The following is a 16,775-nucleotide window of genomic DNA, read 5'->3' as shown; positions in this document are numbered from 1 at the left end:
GAAAAGACTCTAAGGACATACAAAAACTCAAAGGAATAGAAAACGATATTTTCATGGACTAAAATATTCTCATGGAATGAAATAAAAAAGAAGAAGGGTACCTATAATAATATTTGAAAAAACAGACTTTTAAGTCAAAAACTGTAACAAGAGACAAAGCAAGTATTTGTATAATGACATAGGAGTCAGTTCATTAAGAGGATATAACTGTTGTAAATACACATGCACCCAACATTGGATCACCAAAATATATTAAGCGAATACTAACAGATCTCAAGGGGAAAATCGACAATATAATAATAGGAAACTTCAATACCTTAATTTTATTAAGGAATAAACATCCTGGCAGAAACAGAAAAAGAAATATTGATCTTATTATAATTTTATATATATAGATTTATATATATTAAAATTTAATTATATATATATAAAATTATACACCCAGCAGAATACACATTTTTCTCAAGTGCATATGGAACCTTCTTTAGGATGGATAATATGTTAGGCCACAAAAAAAAAATCAGCAAATTTAAGAGCACTGAACTATGAAGTAACTTTCCCACACAAATTGTTATAAAACTATAAATCAATAACAAGAAAAAAACTAGAAATTTACAACTATTTGTAACCTGAATAACCAATGGGTCAAAGAAAATATCAAATTAGAAATTTTAAAAGTGCCTTGAAACAAATGAAAATGGAAGCACAACATACAAAAATTTATAAATATAAAGTTATAAACATGTACATTAAGGAAAAAAATTCTTAAATAAACTAACTTTATACCTCAAGGAACTAGAAAAGAAGAGAACAACAGCAAAAACCCAGAATGAGCAGCAAGAAAATAACAAAGATCAGAGTGGAAATAAATGAAATAGAGACTAGAAAGCAGTATAAAAAATCCATGAAACTAAGAGCTGCTCTTTTAAAAAAGATAAACAAAATTGACAAATCTTTCTCTAGACTTCCCAAGAAAAAAATGAGATTCAAATAAATAAGACATTTACAAGAAATACAGAAATACAAAGTCACAAAAGACTTCTATGCATTATTATATACAAAAAAATTAGATAAACTAGAGGAAACATACATTCCTAGAACCATTAAACCTACTAAGAATGAATCATGAATATAAAAATTTAATACCAATAACAAGGTGATGAACTGGTAATCAAAAAATCAATAATTCCCAACAAAGAAAATCCCAAGACCAAATGACTTCACATGTTAATTCTACCAAAATTTAGATAATTAATTCTATTCCTTATCAGACTCTTCTAAAAGACTGAAAAGGAGAGAACACACTCAAACTCATTTTATGATGCCAGCATTGCCCTGATACCAAAGATAGATAAGGATACTACAAAAAAAGAAAAGTACAGGCTATTTATCCTGATGAGTATAGATAGAAAAATTATCAACAAAATACTAGCAAACCAAATTCAACAGCATAATAAAAAGGAATCATGAACACACCAAAATCACAACTATTTACAACAACCATCAATTAAAAATCCTGGAACCTATCAGAAGAGTTTTTTTTAGCAACTAAAGATATAAAATCATAACGAGATGGATAAGAGGGGTGAACTTGAAATAACCAAGGCCCATACTTATGAGTTGGGAGACCAACAAACTAGAGAATAATTACATAGCAGAGATTCTCCCATAGGAGTGAGAGTTCTGAGCCCCAAGTTGGGTTCCCTAGCCTGTGAGTCATTTACTGGAAAATGAACCCCCAGGGCATTTGGCATTGAAGGCTAGGGGGCTTGATTTTGGTGAGTCCCACAGGAGTAGAGGAAATGGAGACTTCACTCTTAAAGGGCACACACAAAATCTCACACACTCAAGGACCCAGGGTAAAAATAGTAATTTGATAGGAGCCTGGGTCAGACCAATATGCTGGTCTTGGAGTGTCTCCTGGAGAGGCAGGAAGCAAATGTAGCTCCCCCTGGGGACATAGGGATACTGGCAGCAGCCATTCTTGGGAGAACTTTCTACCCTGTGGACACTAGTGCTAGTGGACACCATTGTAGGATTCTTCTGCTGGTTCATTAGCACCAATACCTCACCCCAACCCACAGTGCTGGAACATTTCAGGCCAAGAAACTCACTTGGTGGAACACTCCTAACCATCAGCAGACAGGCATCCTTAAGATCTTGGAAGCTCACTGTCACCTCTGGACATGGCCCTGCCTACCATAGGGCCCAGGATCCAGATCCACCCACCAGGGGACAGGCACCAGAATCCCCTGGACCCTGGCTTTGCCTTCCACAAGCCTGCTCTAGCCTCTAGACTAACCTGACCTACCAAGTGGCATATTTCAGACAAAAGAAAATCACAATGTAAGAAAAAAAAGGAAAAAGAAGACCTAAAAAAAGAACCCCGAAACAATAAAAAAAATATAATATGAACATACATAACAATAATTACCTTAAATGGAAATGGACTAAATGCTCTAATTGAAAGACATATAGAGGCTGAATGGTTATAAAATAAGCCCTGTATATATTCTGTGGACACAAGACTCATTTCATGGCACACACAGACTGAAAGAGAGGCAAAGGAAAATTGTATTCCATGCAAATGGTAATCAAAAGAAAACTGGGGTAGCAGTAATTATACCAGGCAAAATAGACCTTAAAATAAAAGTTTGTTACAAGAGACAAAGAAGAACACTACATTGTAATCAAGGGGTCAGTCCATGAAGAACATACAACAATTCTAAACATACATGCACTGCCCAACAAAGGAGCACCTAAATACATAAAGCAAATATTCACACATATAAAGGGAGAAATCAATACTAATATGGTAATAGCACAGCACTTTGACACCCCACTTAGATAAATGGACAGATTATCTGGAAATAAAATCAATAAGGAGACATAGGCATAGGGACACATTATAGCAGATGAACTTAATTGATTTTATATATATATATATATATATATATAATCATAAAGCAGCAGAATACACATTCTTTTCAAATGCAGGTAGATTACATGCTAGGCCACAAAATAAGCCTCAGTAAATTTAAGAAGTTTAAAATGATATCAAGCATCTTTTCTGACCACAACACTATGAGAAAAGAAATCAATTATAAGAAAAAAACTTCAAAAAAACACAAATACATGGAGGCTAAACAATATGCTACTAAACAATCAATGGATCACTGAAGAAATCAAAGAGAAAATCAAATGTCTAGGAACAAGTGAAAATGAAAACATGATAATTTAAAACCTATGGGGCAAAGCAAAAGCAATTCTAAGAGGAAAGTTCATAGCAATACAAGCCTACCCCAGGAAACAAGAAAAACCTCAAACAAACAACTTTATACCTAAATATGAACTAGAGAAAAGAACAAAGAAAGCCTAGGGTAGTAGAAGGAAAGCAATCATAAAGACTAGATAAGAAATAAATGAAGTAGGGACTTAAAAAATAGAGAAAATTAATGAAGCTAAAAGCTGGTTCTTTGAAAAGATAAAATTCATAAACCTTTAACCAAACTCATCAAGAAAAAAAGGGAGAGGGCCAAAATAAATAAAATCAGAAATGAAAAAGGCTACAGTCAACACCCCAAATAAACAAAAGATGATAAAAGCCTGCTATGAACAACTGTGGACCAACAAAATGGACCATCTTGACAGACACTTAGGTACAATCTCCCAAGACTGCACAAGGTAAAATTACAGAATACAAACAGACAAATTACCTTTAATGAAATTGAATCAGTAATAATAAAATAAATAAAATCTAGGACCAGATGGCTTCATAGGTGAATTCTGCCAAACATTTAGAGAAGAGTTAATACCTATCTTTACCACACTATTTAAAGGAGAAGAAGGAACACTTCTAAACTCATTCTATGAAGCCAGCATCACCCTGATACTAAAACCACAGTTATTACCAAAAAAAAAAAAAAAAAAAAATTACAGGCCAATATCATTGACAAACACAGATGCAAAAATCCATATATATATATGCAAACTGAATCCAACAATACATTAAAAGAATCAGGACCATGATTAAATGGGATTTATCCCAGAGATTCAGGATTTATCTGTATCTGCAAGTCAATGTGATGTACCACATTAACAAATTAAGAATAGAAACCATATGATCATCTCAATAGATACTGAAAAAGCTTTTGACAAATTTAAACATCCATTTTGATACAAACTCTTCTAAAAATGGGCAAAGAGGGAGCATACTTCAACATATTAAAGCTCATACATGACAAACCCACAGCTAACATCATACTCAATGGTGAAATGCTGAATATATATTTCCTCTTTGATCAAGAACAAGACAAGAATGTACACTCTTGCCACTTTTATTCAACATAGAATTGGACATTCTAGCCAGAGCAATCAGAGAAGAAAAAGAAATGAAAGGAAAAAAACCTGTTACTGTTTGCAGATGACATGATAATATACAGAGAAATCCTAAGACAGTACCAGAAAACTATTAGAACTCATCAATGAATGTGGTAAATTCGCAGGATACAAAATTAATAAGTAGAAATCTGTTGCACTTTTTTTTGCTGTTGTTGTTTAGGGCCACACCTGTGGCACATGGAGGTTCCCAGGCTAGGGGTCCAATCAGAACTGTAGACACTGGTCTACTCCAGAGCCATGGAAATGCCAGATCCTAGCTGCGTCTGCAACCTATGCCACAGCTCATGGCAACGGTGGATCCTTAACCCACTGAGCAAGGCTAGCAATCAAACCCGCATCCTGATGGATGCTAGTTGAGTTCACTAACTGCTACAGTGGGAACTCCAGAAACCTGTCGCATTTCTATACACTAATAAAATATCAGAAAGAGAAATTAAGAACTTAATTTACCATCACATCAAGAAGAATAAAATATCTAAGAATAAACCTAAGGAGGCAAAACCTATACTCTGAAAACTGTAAGATGCTGTTGAAAGAAATCAAAGATGACAAACAGATGGAAAGATAAAATGTGTTCTTGAATTGAAAGAATCAGTGCTGGCAAAATGATTAATCTATCCAAGGCAATCTACAGATTCAGTACAATCCCTATCAACTGCCAAGGGCATTTTTCAAGGAACTTGAACAAAAATTTTTAAAATTTGTATGGAAACACAAAATACCCCAAATAGCCAAAGCAATCTTAAGAAAGAAGAATGGAGCTGGAGCAATCAGGCTCTCTGACTTCAGACTATACTACTAGGTTACAGTCATAAAAATAGTATGGTAGTGAAACAAAAACAGACACATAGATCAATGGAACAGGAGAGAAAGCCCAGAAAAACATCCATGCACCAGTGGCCAATTAATATACAACAAAGAAGGCAAGAATATACAATGGAGAAAAGACAGTCTCTTTAATAAATGGTCCTGGGAAACCTGGAGTGCTCCATGTAAAAGAATGAAATTAGAATATTCTCTAAAACCACACAGAAAAATAAACTCAAAATGGATTAAAGACCTAAATGGAAGACCAGCTATGATAAAAATCTCAAGGAAAACATAGGTAGAACATTCTTTGATATAAATCTCAGAAATATCTTTTTGGATCCATATCCTAGAGAAATAGAAATAAACAAGTGGGACCTAATTAAACTTAAAAGCTTTTCCATAGCATAGAAAACCATAAACAAAACAAAAGGGCATCCTATAGAATGGGAGAAAATATTTGCAAATGATTAAACTGACGGGATTGATCTCCAAAATACACAAACAGCTCATACAGCTCAATATCAAACAAATAAACAGTCCTATCAAGAAGTAGTCAGAAGATCTAAAAAGATATTTCTCCAAACAAGACATGTAGACAGCCAAAAAGTACATGAAAAAATGCTCAACATCACTTATTATTAGAGAAATGCAAATCAAAACTACAGTGAGGTACACTGATCTGAATGGCCACCATTAAAAATTCTACAAACAATAAATGCTGAAGAGGGTGTGGAGAAAAAGGAACCCTCCTATACTGATGATAGGAATGCAAATTGATATAGCTGCCATGGAGAACAATATGGAGGTTCCTGGTAAACTTAAAAATAGAACTACCATATGATCCTACAATCCCATTCCTGGGTGTATATGTGGAGAAAACCATAATTTGAAAAGATACATGCATCCCAGTGTTCATAGCAGCATTGTTTATAGTAGCCAAGATATGGATGCAACCTAAGTGTCCATTGGGAGATGAATAAAGAAGATATGGTGTGTGTGTATGTATGTGTGTGTGTGTGTATATATATAATATATAGTGCATATGTATATAATGGAATATTGGTTGGCCATAAAAAAGAATGAACATCTCCTCAGAAAAGAAAATCATGGACTTGGAGAAGAGACTTGTGGCTGCCTGATGGGAGGGGGAGGGAGTGGGAAGGATCGGGAGCTTGGGCCTATCAGACACAACTTAGAATAGATTTACAAGGAGATCCTGCTGAATAGCATTGAGAACTATGTCTAGATACTCATGTTGCAACAGAACAAAGGGTGGGGGAAAAAATGTAATTGTAATGTATACATGTAAGGATAACCTGACCCCCTTGCTGTACAGTGGGAAAATAAAAAAAAAAAAAGAATGACATAATGCCATTTGCAGCAACATGGATGGATCTAGAGATTATACAAAGTGAAGTCATCCAGACAGAAAGAGACAAATATTATATGTAGAATCTAAATGACACAAATGAACTTATTTATGAAAGAGAAATAGACTTCCACATGCTGTGGGTGTGGCCATAAAAAAACAAAAATCAATTATAATGCTGTAACTTTAAACTTATACAATGTTTTATGTCAATTATATCCCAATAAAGCTGGAATAAAAATAAAAATCTTGGGTGGAACTAAAGTCTTTGAGGGAGGAAGTTGGTTAAAGAGAGTATTCTAGTAACCAAATAATGAAATTTTCAAATTTCCCAAAGGGAAAAAGTATATAACTATTTGGAACAAGTTAAGTTTGGAATCAGTGAAAGGTCATATGTCTAGGACATTTCTGAGGATCATAGATCCATACTGAACCTCAAAAATGAAAAGTATTCTAGAGAAAATGCTGACTATTGAGTTCATAGGTGTTCAATTTCTCTAAGAAAAAAGTGAGATAAGGAGTCAAGTCATTCAATTTCTAACAAGGTTTGCAGTGGTTTGTCTAGTTCTATGATTTGTTTAAATAATACAGCGTCTTCCCCTTGTTTGGTAATTGCAAGGATTATTATAGTCTGCCAGAGATAAAAGTGGTATTTTACCTGCTGAGTAGATTGGATCAGAGTGTGAAATGCAGGATTAAAGAGGCTGGATGCACAGGCATCCACATGGTCCTGGGGTGTGTGTTCTAAAGGGATGCTCATTCCATACTTTATGTCCTCAGAAGAGCTTGGGGACATGACAAACCATAACTCTGTATTAATAATGGTATTTTTCCATTTTTTTGGTGTTTGGGTTTTTTGTCTTTTTGTAAATATCTCTGTACCTGTCTTATCCCTGATATATTTTTTAAAAACTGAACATAACTCAAAGGCATCTTTTTTTCAATCCATAATCATCCTATTGGAACAACCATGCATAACTCATTCAGAAAATATTCTTTCGCTCACTCTAAGTTAGGACTAAGTTAATTGATGCCACCTTCCACCTTTGCCCTCCACAGAATCCTATTTTACTATTTTACAGCAGTTTGTCTAGTATACTGTAAATATCTGTTTACATGTCTCCCTCCCAGGTAAACTTTGAATTTCTGGACTGCAGTATCTAAGTTAAAAGAAAAAAAAATCTTTTTCTTCTCTGTCCTTGTAACAACATTTCGTCTTCAGTAAATGATGAATGCGTGAATAAATGAGTCACCTACTTTCACCTAAATGTTCTCAATGTCCCATTATTCTCAGTCTATATACTTCTCTCTACACGAGTCCTTTGTTTTCTTCATCTGAATTTTTGCTCCTGCTTTGTCATCTGTAGTAGGTAGAATTGTGTCCTCCAAAAGATATGTCCAAGTTCTAGGCCCCTGTACTTGTCAATGTGACTTTATGTAGGTAACTAAGATAAGGATTTCAAGATGATATCATCTTGAATTAGGTCGTTTCAAAGAGGAATTACACTGGACAAATTAAATAGGCAGAGAAGACTTCAAGTCTTGCAGTAGGGGAGAGAGATACAATTTAACTCCCCTGAAACAAACAACAGGAGGATTTTTTGATGCTGCAGTGAGCTAGTGGAAAATTACTGGGAGATGTTAGAGGAGAGGCTGGTCAGTGTAATGAGGTCATCTGTGTTTCCTGTCACCTGAGTCAGAGCCCTACTCTCCCACAGAGACTGGAAGAGAGGAGCACTATCTTGATGGCTCTCAGGTTCTGGAGAAAGGTGTTTCTGGATTCAAAAAACTGTAAAAAGGCTGAAGAAGAGAACTAATTTATAACTGCAGGTTTTCTAAATAAATGCTCTAGGAAAAGGGAGATCAGGGGCCTAGAGTCAGGAAGAAGCCTGTTGAAGCTTTAGTCCAGCTTTAGCTTTAGGAAAAGTTAAAGCTCTCTTGGTCTTATGTGAGCCTTAAGTGCACAGTGTTCTTGTGTCCTTATGTGAGACAGAAAAGAAGAAGACATATAGAGACACAGAAGGAGAAGGCATGTGAACACAGAGACAGAGACAGGAGCAATGTGTCTATGAGCCACGAAATGCTAAGGATTTCTGAAAGCCACTAGGAATGAAGAGAGGCCTGGACTTCATGCTCCCCTGAGCCTTCAGAGGAACTATCCCTGCCACCACCTTGATTGAGGACTTTAGTACAATGAGATAATGGATTTCGTTTTTTTGTTTGTTTGTCTTTTTAGGGCCGCGCCCAGCACATATGGAGGTTCCCAGAGCTGTAGTTGCTGGCCTAACAACAGCCATAGCAACACCAGATCCGAGCCACATCTGCGACCTATACCACAGCTCACAGGAATGTTGGATTGTTAAACCGATGAGCGAAGCCAGGGAGCCTGCATCCTCAAGGATACTAGTCAGATTCGTTTCTGCTGAGCCACAACAGGAACTCTCTGGATTTCTGTTTTTCTTTTTTTTTTTTTTAAAGCCTACCAATTTGTCATAATTTGGTAAGGCAGACCTAGGATTGTAATACATCTTCTTTCCAGAAAGTTTTTTCTCTATTTCCCATTTAATTCCAAACATTAGAATTGAATACCTCATTTAAGCCTCATCTTAATTGTTTTGTCTTCCATTCCATTCTCTCTTAATTTTTTCTTTTCTTCTATTTCAGAACCACCAAAAAGCCATGGTTTATTCCTCTGGATTTTTAAATAATGATAATGTCAAGGAAGGATAGTATGGCTGAAATTGGTGTAGTATTCACTCCATCAAGCATGCTTTATGTCTTATCCCCCCCTTTTTTCGGCCATGCTCACAGAATGTGGAAGTCCCCAGGCCAGGGACTGAACCCACAGCACAGCAGTGACAACACTAGGCCACCAGGGAACTCTCTTTTATCCTATTTTAGTATTATAAAAACATAAAAAGGAAAGCATTTTTCTTTGTATTAAAAATAGAGACACTGTGGAACAGTTTGATTAAATAATACTAACTCGTAGGATAAAACTTTAAGAGATCAGAGTCCAGAACCTGTTTCTTAACTATCTTACTACATTTATCTGTTTATGTCATTGAATATTTAACTCTCTTATATCTCACATTGTCCTATGTTGTATTGTCTCATATTATAGTTATTTATGTACTATTCTAGTACAAATTATTCAATTGCGATAACTAGAAATCCAAGATGCACAATCATATCCATCTAATGTTCCCATTTTAAAGGCTTGCTAATATTATTTATATTATTATACATTTCTTTAAACTTTTATAATTCAAGAAGGAATTTGAGGTACCTTGCTTGAACACCTTTAACCTTTAACTAATTTAAAAGTTCTATTGGGAGTTCCCGTCGTGGCTCAGTGGTTAATGAATCTGACGAGGAACCATGAAGTTGCAGGTTTGATCCCTGGCCTTCCTCAGTGGGTTAAGGATCTGGCGTTGCTGTGAGCTGTGGTGTAGTTCACAGATGTAGCTCGGATCTGGAGTTGCTGTGGCTGAGGCAGAGGCTGGTGGCTACAGCTTCAATTAGACCCCTAGCCTGGGAACCTTCATATGCCAAGGGTGCGGCCCTAGAAAAGGCAAAAAACAAAAACAAAAATAAATAAATAAATAAAAGTTCTATCGCATTTATCTTTTCACAGCATTTAGCACGATTTTTTGAAGATCAGAAGTGCCCAAATTTTGTTGAATGAATATAATTAACTCAGGTCTTGGCCCCCAGCTGTCCTCTAATTCCCCAGCATTCTAGAATCATATTTTCCTTTAATATTTTAAAAGCAGGGCTAGGGCTCCTATTCTACATACAGTGGGAAGTTCATTGCTCTTCTGCCCCACAAAACTTATGAATCTTATAGGTTAGGAGAGGGCGCCATATATTTTCCCTGGTCACTTGTCACTTGAGTTGTTTTCCTTTGAATCCCTGCTCTTAGCTCCACTCTATGGCTTATCTCCTGAGATTGTCATCCTTGTGCTATATTAGACACTGCTCTAGTGACATAAGCATGTGGGGTTACAGACTCTTATTGATGGCCTGGAATATAAAGGGGATTAAAGTACATCACAGCTTTCAGTTATTCACCCAATAATTCCCCAAACAAACAAACATTCATTCACTGTCTAGTGGCCCTGTGTTGGGTACTGCAGAGACAAGGATAAGCAAACAAATACAAGTCTCTACCATCATTCAGCTCATATTCTAGACAGGAAGACAAAACTCATACAGGTACACATAAATGTAAAGTTACAACTGAGGTAAGTGTGATGAAGGAAAGGCCCATGGTAGATTGAGAGCTATGGTAGTGGGCTTGACTGAGAAACTAAAGGATAAGTAGGCATTAACCATCTCTACATATAGAGAGGGAGAGGCAGAGGACATTGGAGAAAGGGGCGACAGCACGTGCAAACAAATAGTAGTCAGGTGGAGCAAGGCACATTATGGCAACTGCAAGAAACTCCATGTGTTAGGAATGTGTAGACCTGGGCCAAGAAGGGAGAGAGAAGTCAGTGTGGAGAAGCCATGAAAGCCACTTAAAGAAATGCACAGTTGACATCATGCTTCCTCAACAACATATATAATCTTAATCCTAAAGTTAAGGGAGAATTATTGAAGAGTTTGAAGCAGGGGATTGACATGATCCAATTTGTATTTTGAAAAAGAAATTTTTTTTGGCTACACTGTAGAGATGAGAAAACAAGTAAGGCATGGTGGATGCAGGGGTTATAAAGGAGGAGGCCTTAGTCCAGGGTAAGAGGTAATGGTTTGGGATTAGGAAAATGATGGTAGAGATGAAGCTAAATGGAAGGATTTGGGAAGTGTTTAGTGAGGCATCAAGCAAGAAGATGTAGTGATATAAGAAGCATAGGATGTCAAATAGGGTATAGGAAGCAGCTTGAAAAAATGTGTATTAGACATTATGCATTAAAAACTAATCAGGTTTTTTTTGAATATGGAAATTCTCCCCAGCTATATCTATCCTTAGGCTCTTTCCTAAGAGCTTCTCCTTTAAACCTGCTGTCTTTCCTTCAAAACCATATTCCAGCACACCTTTCAGGGTCCTGGGGCTGTGTGTGGCAGTGACCCCAGTGGGCATAGTATACTTCAAGCTTCCTCTAGCCTTTCATATCCTAGCATCTCATTTGCTGCTGACCAGCTGTAATAGCTATATCTTCGAGAAGATCACCTTTGTATTATTTTCTAGTTCTCATTCTATATGTCATGCCCTTCCCTCAAAAATGTCAGTTTTAGTAACTCAAAATGTCTCACAGAAACTGAAAGCTAATATGTAGTCGTCTACACAGAGTAAGTTTTTCACATTAACAATATAGAATCAAAATGCTTAATAACAATGATTTGCAAATCTATATATTCTGGGGAGGAAGAATATCTCTACCTAACATTGGCTCTGTTCTTGTGCTCTTTTAAAGGAAACACTCTTCTTTGCCAGAACGTCCCTTGTTTCCACATCCAGATTTTTTCACCAAGGTGGATAAAGAGTTGGCAAGAATCATTGACCATCACGTAAGACTGACTTTCTTAAACTAGCAGCAAAAGTTTTGTTCTTTGAAGGCATTTTGAGTCCGAAAGTGTCATTCTGAGATGAAAACATTAATACATGGAACTCAAAAGTAGAGCCATGATTGAGATTTCCCAAACTGAATTATATCTCACTATATTATCTATATACCTCAGCGCCTTTATTGGGTTACACAAAATTTGGCTTTCTGTCATTTGTAAAATATTAGCCTTATCCTGTTTCCTAAATTAATAATTTTTTGTGGCAAAAATCTTATACTGAACATGTAACACTGATTTCTTTTGCAGTGTGTAGTTTTAATAATAGAACAAAAATCTTTTGATTCAATTTTCAGTGACCATTCTTTACCCCTGAAATATTAGAAAGACTTTAATCATTTTGTACTTGGTATGAGTTAAACAGTGGCAATAAAGACCATTTACTTAAACATATTTTAATCCACTGACCTATATTTAGTCAATGATTTTGTTCTTGGTATGAGTTAAACAAGCAGTGGCAATACAAGGCCATTTACTTAACATATTTTAATCCATTGAGCTGTATTTACTCAATGATTTCTTGCCAAATCATTTCATGACTTCTTTTTAAGAGTTGAAGGTAGGAGAGAGCACTTATTTTTTGTTTTTTTCTTTGAATATAGTGTAGATTCAATAACATGAAGAATATTTTATATTAATTTTATCACCAGTTCAGCATTATCAGATTGTGTTTATATTCCCATGATTAAATTTTTTGTTCCCTTTAATTAGTGATGTTTTGAGAAAGGATAAGTGATTATTTCATTTATTGATTCCATTAAGTAGTTATTTATCACATAGTTAATATTTAGGCCGCTCTGGCAGTGGCCACAGTATTGGGGTTGGAATCTGAATAATATCCTGGAATCACAAAATGGGAGTTATACTATTGTTATTTTATTCACTAATAAAATTTATGTTAAACCAATATATCATATGTATAGGGCATTATCAAAAATTCCTAATGGTTCCTAAATCGCAGCAACATTTTATTATTCACTGCAACTAAATTATCTAGACTAGATTACAAAATATAGCGGGTGGCCAGTGTTTATCAACATGTATAGGATAGTTTTAATAAAACAAAAACCTTTTGACTTATTCTTTACCCTTGAAAGATTTGAAAGACTAATCATTTTGTGATTAAACACATCAGCCTAAAGACACAGAGGACGTTGTTTTGAATGAGAGAGAGGAGGCTGGGAAATGGCTCCTAAAAAACCATTATCTTAAAAACAAAACAAAACAAACAAAAAAACCATTATCTTTTCCTTTCTCTAAGAGGTCACTGCCATCAATCTGGTTATATCCGATGGGTAAAGGAATCCTTTCTGAAAGTATGTTTGAAAAAAGATAGGATCCAGATTGTTAGATCTGTGACTAGCCTAACCAAATAATTAGTAGTTTGGTAGTATTGATTTGGGAAGGTTTTTGGAAATCTCTCTTATTATCACATTTTAAAAGTATTCACGTGTATACCATTTCCTCTGAGATAGCCTATAGCTAGAGTGCTTTGTACTTACATCTTACTTTACAAAATACTCTTAAATAGTTAATCTAATCCTTACAACTCTGTAAAGCATTTACCAATAAGAAGAATGTAGATTTACAATTCAGTTAATTGCCCAAGGTTTTAAAGTTAGTAAATGACTGAGTCTACACACAAAACCAGATCTCTGGACTCCAGATCCACTTTTCTTGCCAGTTCTTCATAGTTGCTCAATTTCTTGGTTTATAATTTCCTAACCTTAATGGGGGAAGGAAGGAAGAATCTGTAGAACTGACAAAAACCAAAACCACTCAGTTACAGCTTTAATTTGTTATGCTAAGAATAAGTCAATTGAGTTTTATCAAGTGTCCCTGAAAAGGCAAGGAATAGGGCAGATAACTAATTGTTCAGCTGATATTAAGGTGCCTTGTACACTGCCTCGTATTCCATAGAGTGATGACTGAATCCCTGAGTGAATGGGCTGAATGAAGCCATGTTATGCTTCTCTTTCCCATCAACTTCAAGCATATTTGCATCCTCCCAGCTGCCACAATTGATGGTAATAATGGGAAATAAAAGAAAAGACAATTCATTGTCCAAATGGAATCTGTCATAGTCAACAGAGAAAAAAATTGGGCAAGAAAAGTTTACATTTGGGGGAGGAGTTAACAAAAAGAAGGATCATAACGTTATGGTGAATTCTAGCCATGCCAAGTTCCCACAAAGGAGGAAAAAAACAAAACAGATGCCTAGTGGTCATGAGCAATATGATACCCAATTACTGCTTTTATACTTGTGGTTTAGGAAACCAAAGAATTCTGTTTTACTGGGAGTTCTTAAGAATTCATCCTCTCTTGATTTTTTATACAAAGTCATGAGGTACACTGAGATCTCTCATACAGGGTACATTAGTTGTCTTTGTTTATAGATCCCGTCCTTACTATACGAACTACTACTTTTATGCTATATCATAAAATTGGTAGTTTTGTCAAACAAGTGGTATTATTTATTATATGAGAGAAAATTATATGTCATAGATAGGTATCGTGGAATTTGTAGACTAAGGCAAGGCATGAATTTCAGCCTGTGCTGGAATGTTCTTCCTCAATTTTCCAGATATTTGATGTAAAAATGGCCTCTGAGAAGTGAAACTTAGGTGAATAATAACTGTGTGTAAAAACAGTCTAAAGATAAATGCAGGTAACTCTCTTATTTCATATCTCTGTAAAGTTTAACTGGAAATTTAAAAATCATGATTTTTATTTAATATTTAATCTGAGTACATTGACATTAAAAAATATATATTTGCCTTTGGAAAGCTGAGTGATGTGTTGTGGATGCTGAAGTTTAGGTCTGCTTATGAGTATCTGTATATTCCAGATGACAAATAACAGTCATGATTCACAGCACTGGTATGTAGTAATTTACAAGTTAATTGGTAGGTTTTTAAGAATTGTCTAGTCCTTGGGAAGTGCACGGGCTAAGGGTGACAGAATGAACAATGCAGGTTGTATCTTTAGAAATTTTTAATATTTCATGCTAGAGGTCATTCTGCCCTGAACTTTTTACCTGGCCTGAAGAGGTGATTTTTTCTTCTTTTTTTGCCATGTCCCTCAGTAAAGATATTAGAAGGGGCGAGAAAGGGGTCCCCATGATTATGTTTGCTGGATTTGCCCTCATTACTTCCAACTACTTATTCCCAGCACTCTCGCCTCCAGAGAATGCTATTATTGTTATGAATTAACATGTTCAATTGAGATGTATTCCTATGAAATATTTGTACTGGTCTCTTGCACGTCAGCCTTTGTCTTCCTATTAATTTCATTTTTTTTGAAATATCAAAAGGACTTTTATTTTATTTTTTTGGAGTTCCCAGTAACTTCATTTCCAGCCTCTCAGGTAACAACTACTATCCTTCTTTTTTGCCGTTCATTTTAATATATTTTTCTTTTGTTTTGCTTTGGCTTGCTTTTTCATTTTCAGCTTCCATATAGTCATGTCAAGACCAATATTTATGGGAAAACGAAATTCCTTTGGTATATAGAAATTCGAACCCTATTATTATTGGTTCATTATTATTAAAAATGCTAAGAGGGAATTTAGTTTTTGTGGGTCTTGTACACTTTCTATAAATGGCTTATATAGTTTTCTAGTATGGTAGATTATAAATTCCTGAAGAATATCAGAAAAACCAAGAAAATAATTGGATATAAGAATCTACATTTTGAGAAGCTAAATTGATATATTTTTTCATGGAAAATCATATATAAGTGACACTTTCTCTCTGTAACAGTGGCAGGAAGAGCTAAAGATCCGACAAAATGAAGACGCAATATGTGAGGCCGAAGAACGTAAAAATAAAGAGTTAGAGGAGAAAAGGCACCTCAGAGAAATTATGAAGAGAAGAGAAGAGAAACTGCACAAGCAAACCAAACCCTATGAGCTTCCTCCTAGGACTGAAGTAATTTCATCAGAAAAGAAAATGACCCCTCAAAACCGAGGTCTATAAGCCAGAAATTCATTGCATGCAAGAAACCAAGATAGTTACAAGTTAGGAAAAAAATTCTTAATTAACTGTAAGCCATTTCTTAGAAAGGAGTTGTACCCTAATGCAGGCTCTTTAAGAGTCCTATCTAGTCCCAAATTAACAGTTAGCCCTTAATATTTGAGTGAAGCATTTTGCTAGTTAAATATTTTTAAGAATATGGCTAGAGCTTTTCCTGGTTGACTCCTATCTTGTGATCCTACACATACTTGATGATTCTTGGAGTATTGACACTCATTGGACTGTTAGATGGAAATGAACTGCAAATTATTAATGAGTCAAAAATAAAAGGAGTGAACATCAACTGATGCTCCTATAACAACTGTTATACAAATAAAAGAAGTAAGGCCTCTTTTTGAATTTGTGTTTCATAGTCAATCTATGCTAAATCAAACCATATGTCAGAAGCATGAATTCGATAAATTACTCTATATAGACAAATCTGGACAGGCCAGTCATCTCAGGGTGAATTCATCTTTAACAGATACCAAAGGAGTCTTCTGAGTGACAGTGAGTTTGCTTTGGCAGATAAGGTGGTAAGAATGGATTTGTATGGTCCTAGAAGGTATTTGCACTTACTGGAGGGATTCATCAAGTCAGGGATCATTTTAAAA

General features: G+C 35.4%; 1 protein-coding gene across 10 annotated transcripts in view; it reads left to right on the top strand.

The window, feature by feature from the left end:
* The window catches only part of TMEM232 (transmembrane protein 232), a 293,389-nt gene extending 276,868 nt beyond the window's left edge, over positions 1–16,521 (top strand). For 8 of the 10 annotated variants that reach the window (XM_085014218.1, XM_085014223.1, XM_005661576.4 and 5 more), the window contains 2 exons: positions 12,001–12,094; positions 15,910–16,521. In XM_085014218.1, the coding sequence (XP_084870344.1) occupies positions 12,001–12,094; positions 15,910–16,125 (310 nt within the window). In that variant the 3' untranslated portion in view covers positions 16,126–16,521. Of the gene's footprint in view, positions 1–12,000; positions 12,095–15,909 lie in introns of those variants that run through there. The other 2 variants (XR_014838519.1, XR_014838518.1) reach the window with 2 other exon arrangements.
* The last annotated feature ends 254 nt before the right edge of the window (positions 16,522–16,775 follow it).

The sequence above is a fragment of the Sus scrofa genome, chromosome 2, assembly GCF_054392235.1.
Source record: "Sus scrofa isolate SSC_HxYL_T2T_F1_AM1 chromosome 2, Sscrofa_HxYL_maternal_Yorkshire_Landrace_v2.0, whole genome shotgun sequence".
NCBI classification, from domain to species: domain Eukaryota; kingdom Metazoa; phylum Chordata; class Mammalia; order Artiodactyla; family Suidae; genus Sus; species Sus scrofa.
Note: the sequence above shows the minus strand (reverse complement) of the source record. Positions and strands in the feature narration are given on the sequence as shown.